Here is an 8,904-nt window from a genome sequence, read left to right on the forward strand (position 1 = left end):
AGGTCAACTTGATGCCTTCAACCTTGCATGAAATCCCTGCAATTTCCCTGCAAAGTCTTTGATGAGAATCATTACTGTTTGCTCTGATTTTTTTCTGGCCTGGTTCACTGGTCAGGTCACACAGTAAGAGCCAGTTTTATCATTTCTATTTATGGTAATGCCTCCAACTAGCACAGCTATAGTCTCTAAACCAAATCTCATTTTCATCAATGGCATCATCTCAAAGCACATTACTTTTCAGTTTCAACATTTGACAAAAGTAGCAGAAATCACACATTTTCATCATCTGGGCCTTTTGTTTTAGGCAAAGAAGGAGGGTAATATTTAAAGCTTCCCATTCCAGGGAACATTTTGTAACAATCAGGTGTCTGAGCAGTGTCCAGCAGACTTCACATTGTTTCTCTAAGTAAGCGCATCTGTGATAAACTCCAAGTTGTTTTTGGACATTAATGACAACATAATTGGTGATTTTACACTTATGGAAATGATGTATTATGGAATGGGTGTCCTTCTGAATATCCACACACTCAACATCAGCAAATATATTTTGACTTAAATCAACAGCAAGCTTTTCCTGGAAGTTTTCCAACGCTTGGCGGAGGTGTGTTGGTGGCCAGGGAAGGAACGTGCCCTCCGGTTGTTGCAAGTGGCTGCCATCAGTCTCTCCAGAAGACCATCACAGCAACTTTCATGGGGCAAATGGGGCTGGAGGACCAGTCCTCTGCCTAAACCAGGTGGCTGCAGCCTGGCCCCACACTTTGAAAGGCTGGATTGCTGAAAATGGTAGTGCTAGAGAAATTTGTGGGGGGGGGCTACCGGCCAGGACAGTGAAGTGAGTCTGCTATCACTAGCCGGTGAACCTCGAAACTGCCATCACCCTGGCCAAAGACCAGCTGGCGACCTGTCCGGGTCAGTCATGGATATTCACAAATACCCCATAGTACTGGTGGAAATGAAAGATCGGGGGGAAATGCATAGAGTAACGGCTGCGGTTAGCTGATGGCTAGCATACCCCTTAAATCTCAAAACTGATTGGTTGGGGTTTAGTAGCTCAATAGGGCAGTATGCAGGGCTGCACACACAGCCAATAGGGACACGTGGCGTTTGGGCCGCGTTCAGTTTGCCGGTTCCAGCAATTCGCTACACAGAAGATAATGGCACTATGCAATTCGCCCTTTGATCAAATGATGAGAGCTGATAGTCAAATAGTGCGCCCTGACATTTCCACATTTTGTAACGACAGACCATGTTGAGCGTGTCGTGACACTTGTACAATGGAAGAACACATCTACTTGTTGGTCGCAGAAGAGCCACTGAGAAATTATTTTTTTAGGTGGCTCGTTAAAACTCGATGGCTGGTCACCTGAAATAAGATAAGACTCTGGACCCAAAAATTGACCGATTTTACTGGCCAAGAATCTGTTTGGATGTGCGCTGATGGTGTGCGTCCAGTGGTGTCAGCTGGTGAACCAGCTGGCCATTCCAAAAGTGCCTTTATGCCCTTACTGCCCTTAATGGAGGTACCACTTGAGCACATTGGCATGGACCACATCTGACCATTTTACCGACGAGAAAAAGTAAATCTAGCCCTGCGACAGACTGGCGACCTGTCCAGGGTGTACCCCGCCTCTCGTCCTATGACAGCTGGGATTGGCTCCAGCGCCCCCCGCGACCCTGAAAAGGATAAGCGGTAGCGAATGGATGGATGGATGGATGGATGAAAAAGTAAATCTTTCGTTCAGCTGTTGTTAACTGATCTTGACTTTGTTAATTAAACGTTGTAAACCTGCTTTCAGTGTGTCCTGTACATGAGTTCTTTCAGTAAACCACAGCACGGTGTGTTTTTTGAGCTGATGAAGTTCAGCCAAAACAGGAAACATGCAGCAGGAGACAGTAACTTGTTAAAATGTTATAAAAGGTACAATTAAAGATTTTCATGGATTTTTCAAGGATAAATGTCTAATTTGATCAAAAGTTCTATATGCCATTTCTGGAGAGAGTGCAGTGGAAATGTTGTCACTTTTGGACTTTGCTACTTGCAGCTAAACATTTGCAGCTAAATAATGTATAATGTAAGCAGAAACTGCAACTGAATGAGGGAATATTTGTCTAAAAACTTAAACTGAACTAGAAGGGTACCAGTGCTCCAGCTTACCATCTTTACCTGAGTAAATCTGTTTGTTGAACAATCTAAATGGTTGATTCAGAAACTTCTGTGACATCAACTTAACTGAGACTCATTACAAATTTCACAAAACACAGTTGAATACTTAGTTAATTAGTTTTTATTAGTTATTTTTGTTTTTGTTGTTACGTTAATTTTAATAAAAAATAAATAAATAAATGAATAATATCTTTATTTTATTTTATTATTAATTTATTTGTTTATTTTTTTGTTGTTCCCAGAGAGCAAGCCAAACACCGGTCCTGACTATCTCTAGTAGTGGTGCACCACTAGTAGACTTTGTTTTAACCTCCTAGGACCTGGAGTCCATATATGTGGACATTACATTTTGGGTTGTCTAGACCAAAATATAAAATGTTGCTATACAAAGGCCTGATATTCATGTATGAGGACATCATGCTGCCATATGTCATCATATGTGGATCTCATTTTTCACCGAAATAAAAATCAGGTGAAAAAAAAATCAGGTAATTCTTTGTTTTTACATTCATCAGGTCCCAATCAACCCAAAATGGCACAGAGAAATTAAAAATGCATGCCATTAAAAAGTCCAGGTCTTAGAAGGTGAACAATGTCTCTGCTGATGAGACCGGTGAATGTGGGGCGACGGTGGCAAGAAAAAACTCCCTCCTGGAGGAAGAAATCTTGGGAGGAACCAGGCTCTCTGGGAGGACCCTTCCTCCTAAGGGCAATACTTACCAGCGGTCTGAGACGACGGTTGTTCCTTCTCAGCATGATGATGGCTCTAACTTGCTTCCACATCCTGTTTTAGAATGAAGAGAAAAATGATTAACAAGGTAATAGGACATTTCAAAATTCTCTCATCTGCTGTGTCTTCTTACGTTTCTCTTGTAAAACAGGATGTAGGCAGACTGCTGCTGTTCCTCAAAAACTGCCGATCCAGTTGTGTGGAGCACCTGTGCATCATTATAGGTGAGCCAAGGATCTGATGTAGACTGTGGACTCTCCTCAGGATGCACAGAATTACAGATGTAGTGTCCTGAGATCACATTAAGACAAATGAATCCAACTTCTAAAAGTCAACTGATTCAAGCAAACAGTGGTTTGGACTTAGTGCTTCTTAAAACATCAAAAGCTTTTGTGTGTGAGTCCTTCACTCAAAAGTAGCAAGTTCTGTTAAATCATTTTCTGTTTGTAACAAGTCAGTTGTTTTACCTGATTCTGTGCCTCCATAGTGACTAATGATGCTTATGAGTCCATAACGGCCATCACCCTGAGAAGGAACAAATCCAAAGATCAGTTTCATAAAGTCTCACATCAGTGCGATAATTAAGCTGATTCTCTGAGATGTTCTGCAGTCTGTTTTTACCTGTTTGGATGACACCACCAAGTCCCTCTGCAGCCTGACGGGGTCATTCACCTTCTGAAGCTTGTGGGTTTTTGTAAAGCCAAACCTCTTCAGGTGAAAGATGAGAACTCTGGCAGAAAAGAAAAAAAACCCAAGGTACAAAATAAGAAGAATGAGTGTCAAACACAAACCGAAGATGGGAGAAAATGACTGCTCAAGTGTGTCTTAAAAACTCTGATGTTTAGTGCGCCACAGTTTGGAAATCAGGTCAGTCGATCAATTCTGATGTGACCTTACTCACCTTGGCAGTGTATCAAAAGACGGCTTCACTTCCGAGGTCGTCCCTCCACAGTCACAGGTAAATTCGATTTTTTGTTCCTAAACAACAGCACAGAGAAAACAGGCTTTATGGTAGAAAAAAAAAATCACAACATATGCACACAAACACAAACAAAAAAAGGTGTGTTAAGATCAGTGATACTACATCTCTACTGGAATTTGTGATCTTACCTTCAAGTATGTCCCTAACATGTCCTCAACAGACCCCTCTGGAACCAGGTCAAGAGACAAGCTTGTGAATTCCTCCTGGTGTGATGACTGGTGACCGCAGCTACACATTTAAGGAGTAACGTAGTTAAAGTAACGATCAGATAGGTGGAAAAGAGGTATATGAAAATGTTGCAATCAGCCCTGTGTTTCTGAAAGACTGGCTTACCTCTTGCATGTCCTCATGTTTTCCATTTTGAAAACATGATGGTCTTCTACTGGGCAGGTATAACTTTGGCCCAGGAGAGCTGCTTCCCTCTTCAGGTGAGGTGAGAGGCTTTTCACCTCATTGAGGAACAAGGTTAGAAATTCATGAGCGTCCTGAAAGAAAAACACAGAGGAGATTTAGAACATAAACATAAACATTAGAAGGTAAAGCAAAAAACAAAATGTCCAAATAGCTGACGCACTTTCTGTGCACTGCCTTTGTATTCAGGAACCTGTTTGCTGAATGCCTTCTTAAAAGATATTAGGCGGCGTTTTTTAAGGTCATAATCTCTTGATTCATGACAGTCCCTGATGTCCATGAGCCTTCTGTAAAAAGGAAAGGGTAAACAGACATTTCTGGTGTTAGATATCTTTGTTCTTCAGGTTTTTGAAGAAAGTAGAAGGTTGACGTAGCGCACCTTAAGAGCCGAGCTTCTGGGACTGCTCTCCACAAAGTCTCCTGACGTCTGACGTCTCTAATGAACTCCTCATTGTTGAAGAGGCTCTGCAGGCAGGAGTTCATGTAGCAGCTGTTTACAGTGTTTGGAAACCTGCCACACATACACAAAGTTTACACTATCAGTGTAAAATAACTCATTTCCACTTTGACAAAGAGAGCTTTGGTCCTCGTGCACCACGTGTACTCACCCGAAGCGGTCCACAGTCTGAACTTTATTTTCCATTTTTTTTCCTTCCTTGAAATTTTTCACTAAACTATTGCAAAAAGGTAAAAACACAAACACACAACTAGGAAAGATGTCAAGAAGCTAAGCAGTGTATGTGCATGTACAGGGAGTGCAGAATTATTAGGCAAGTTGTATTTTTGAGGAATAATTTTATTATTGAACAACAACCATGTTCTCAATGAACCCAAAAAACTCATTAATAGCAAAGCTGAATGTTTTTGGAAGTAGTTTTTAGTTTGTTTTTAGTTTTAGCTTATTTATTTTTACCAGTGAAACCAATATAACATCTCCACATTCACAAATATACATTTCTGACATTCAAAAACAAAACAAAAACAAATCAGCGACCAATATAGCCACCTTTCTTTGCAAGGACACTCAAAAGCCTGCCATCCATGGATTCTGTCAGTGTTTTGATCTGTTCACCATCAACATTGCGTGCAGCAGCAACCACAGCCTCCCAGACACTGTTCAGAGAGGTGTACTGTTTTCCCTCCTTGTAAATCTCACATTTGATGATGGACCACAGGTTCTCAATGGGGTTCAGATCAGGTGAACAAGGAGGCCATGTCATTAGTTTTTCTTCTTTTATACCCTTTCTTGCCAGCCACGCTGTGGAGTACTTAGACGCGTGTGATGGAGCATTGTCCTGCATGAAAATCATGTTTTTCTTGAAGGATGCAGACTTCTTCCTGTACCACTGCTTGAAGAAGGTGTCTTCCAGAAACTGGCAGTAGGACTGGGAGTTGAGCTTGACTCCATCCTCAACCCGAAAAGGCCCCACAAGCTCATCTTTGATGATACCAGCCCAAACCAGTACTCCACCTCCACCTTGCTGGCGTCTGAGTCGGACTGGAGCTCTCTGCCCTTTACCAATCCAGCCACGGGCCCATCCATCTGGCCCATCAAGACTCACTCTCATTTCATCAGTCCATAAAACCTTAGAAAAATCAGTCTTGAGATATTTCTTGGCCCAGTCTTGACGTTTCAGCTTGTGTGTCTTGTTCAGTGGTGGTCGTCTTTCAGCCTTTCTTACCTTGGCCATGTCTCTGAGTATTGCACACCTTGTGCTTTTGGGCACTCCAGTGATGTTGCAGCTCTGAAATATGGCCAAACTGGTGGCAAGTGGCATCTTGGCAGCTGCACGCTTGACTTTTCTCAGTTCATGGGCAGTTATTTTGCGCCTTGGTTTTTCCACACGCTTCTTGCGACCCTGTTGACTATTTTGAATGAAACGCTTGATTGTTCGATGATCACGCTTCAGAAGCTTTGCAATTTTGAGACTGCTGCATCCCTCTGCAAGATATCTCACTATTTTTGACTTTTCTGAGCCTGTCAAGTCCTTCTTTTGACCCATTTTGCCAAAGGAAAGGACGTTGCCTAATAATTATGCACACCTGATATAGGGTTTTGATGTCATTAGACCACACCCCTTCTCATTACAGCGATGCACATCACCTAATATGCTTAATTGGTAGTAGGCTTTCGAGCCTATACAGCTTGGAGTAAGACAACATGCATGAAGAGGATGAAGTGGACAAAATACTCATTTGCCTAATAATTCTGCACTCCCTGTATGCATGAGCTTTGAAGTTTAAACATTTTGGAGGACGTTTTTCTCTTACATGTCAGACAACTGCTCCCATACATCCTCTTGTGCCAGAAGCTCCATAATCAAAGTGTTCCAACTCAGGTCTGATGGCTCACTATTTTCAGTGGTGTTTCTAACCTGGTTGGAACTTTCACCACATTCCTTATGGGTGCTGCTGGATGCAGAAAGAAGAAAGGAGTCAGGGATGCATAGCAAGCACAACAAGACAACAAACAAACATTATCTCTCTGGAGAACAGCATTCAACGATCTAATGCTTATTTTGATCAGCAATCGGCCAAAATATTAAAAGCACTTACCTGGGATTGTCTGTAGTTATGACCTGTACTGGGTCCTCTGAACTGTTCGGTGGAGGCTTGACGTCCAGTTCTCGACCTTTTGTTTCTAGGCAGTCTTCTTTTGGTGGTGCTGCCTCGGCAGGTGTACAGTCATGCTGCATGTTCTTTAATCTGCAAAAATATACAAATATATAGAAGATTAAGTATCAAATCTGCAACCAGAAGGATCCCAAAAGAATTTTGCTTTAAAGTGAGAAGATTAAAGTTTCCCTTACTTGTCACTCTTTTTATCAGGTTCCCCTGTTGTTTCTGGAGCAACCTGCCTTCTTCTCTGTAGAAAGAAACCAAAGACAGGACATAGCTGTGTGCTTCATTGCTCTTAATTGCTCCCATTTCATTGTGATGAATAAATGCTAGATGATAGTGACTCTTTCCATAAAACATACCTTCCAGAATTTGAAAATAGACCAGCGGGACTTTTTTTGTGGCTTTACAGTGGGGGTCTCTGCCTCTGTATCGCTGTCAGTTTCCTGTAGAGAACGAACAAACATAATGTTATTAAAAAAGAAAAGTCACTTAAAATTAACAAGTACATTTTAAGGAAAATATGCATTTCATATGTCTTCTGTAAAAGCAAACCGAGAAACAGCAGAAGAAGTGTCTCCATTTTCTTTTCTTCTTTATACCATTTTCATGGTTAGGTGTTGTGGCAGCAACAGAAGCATCCGGGACGCTGATCGAGGACAAAAGTGTAAATGTTATTTTTCAAAGTGGAAATTTTTAACAAGGAGCACATCCTGGATATTGCAAATAAAAAATAATAACTGTTATGAAATACCAAAATGAACAAAATCATGTATTTTGTACATTTACACTCTATATTTTCAACTAATCTCTGAATCGATATAAATAATAGACAAAACTAGAAGTAGTAAAAATGATATAAACACACAAGGCGGAAGAAAAATAACAATAAAAGGGAAATAAAACAGCTCACATTAAACCACTGCTATAAATATCTCCGGCAACATTCGATTAAAGAGTCACACATTTCTTTACCTCTGTTGAGACGTAGAAGGAATTTCCTTCTCTGCCACGTTTTGGTTTTTTGATCTCTGTTTAGAAAGAAGAAAACCAACATCAGTAATGGCATAAAACAAACATTCCAAGGGAGGCTCTACATGAAAAGTGTCCAGTTAGAAAATTTGGTATTATTTTAGATTATTTATCAATTTAGTGAGCTATCAACTCATGAAGTGGACCGATATGAATATGTTTAAATAAATTAAAAACAATTTATTCATGCCTTAATTTGAGTTTTAAAGTTCATGGTATGAAATACAAAATCCTTCATTTGGTTCAAAATTCAGTTTTTACAAAAATCATCTATGAAGCTCCATTAAAAGCTTCAAAATGCATATTTACTGTAAGAAAATATACAGAGAAATGTGCTACAAGTCTCTTCAAACTTACCTTTCTGAGAAAAAAGCGTTTGAACATCTTTGAACCTAATTTGAGCGCAGTGAAAATCTTCTGTGCTATGCAAAAGTTCAACTGAAAACAAGTTCAAAAGTTGTTTATTTATAAGCTTTCAGCATAGAATGTTCATACCCTGAACATATGTCATCATAACGTATGGGGCTAATTTGCATATTTTGGAATGTATGCTCATCGGAACTGTGTGGCACTCGTCTCCAAGCAACCCCACTGTACATGGTTGAAATGTACAGTGCAATGTGCAAAAAATTGCAAAAATAAACAAGACAAGACAGTGCAATGGATATGTGCAAAATGCTGAGTATTGTGCAAAAGTAACTTGGTGTGTGTGTGTGTGTGTGTGTTTGTGTAGAGCAGGGCGATATGACGAAAAATATTTATCATGATATACATTTGCAAATTTGCGATAACGATATAACTGACAATATAACTGACACTAGACAAAATACTTTACAACTCCACAACTTTATTAGTGCAAAAAAAACCATCAATGTATTTTCACTTAAACAAGCAGCTGTTTTTTATGTGCATTAAAGTTATATAAAAATGTAACAATGCAAATTCCTTGCTGACAGTTTAACCAAA

At 40.2% G+C, this 8,904-nt stretch overlaps 1 protein-coding gene across 1 annotated transcript; it reads right to left on the reverse strand.

Moving 5' to 3' along the window:
• Positions 1-2,409: 2,409 nt before the first annotated feature.
• On the reverse strand, positions 2,410-8,322 carry LOC146367837 (ubiquitin carboxyl-terminal hydrolase 12-like). The gene is made up of 17 exons (XM_084912703.1): positions 8,296-8,322; positions 7,882-7,937; positions 7,462-7,555; positions 7,269-7,352; positions 7,098-7,153; positions 6,844-6,993; positions 6,559-6,699; positions 4,896-4,961; positions 4,667-4,798; positions 4,451-4,574; positions 4,210-4,361; positions 4,005-4,104; positions 3,796-3,872; positions 3,516-3,624; positions 3,362-3,419; positions 3,028-3,185; positions 2,410-2,948 (listed from the first exon to the last, which is right to left on the reverse strand). The coding sequence occupies exons 1-17, from the start codon at positions 8,320-8,322 to the stop codon at positions 2,931-2,933; spliced, it is 1,602 nt and encodes a 533-aa protein (XP_084768829.1). The 3' UTR covers positions 2,410-2,930.
• Between the last annotated feature and the right edge of the window lie 582 nt (positions 8,323-8,904).

Source organism: Perissodus microlepis, chromosome 18 (assembly GCF_051167445.1).
Source record: "Perissodus microlepis isolate ML-2025 ecotype Zambia chromosome 18, ASM5116744v1, whole genome shotgun sequence".
NCBI lineage: Eukaryota > Metazoa > Chordata > Actinopteri > Cichliformes > Cichlidae > Perissodus > Perissodus microlepis.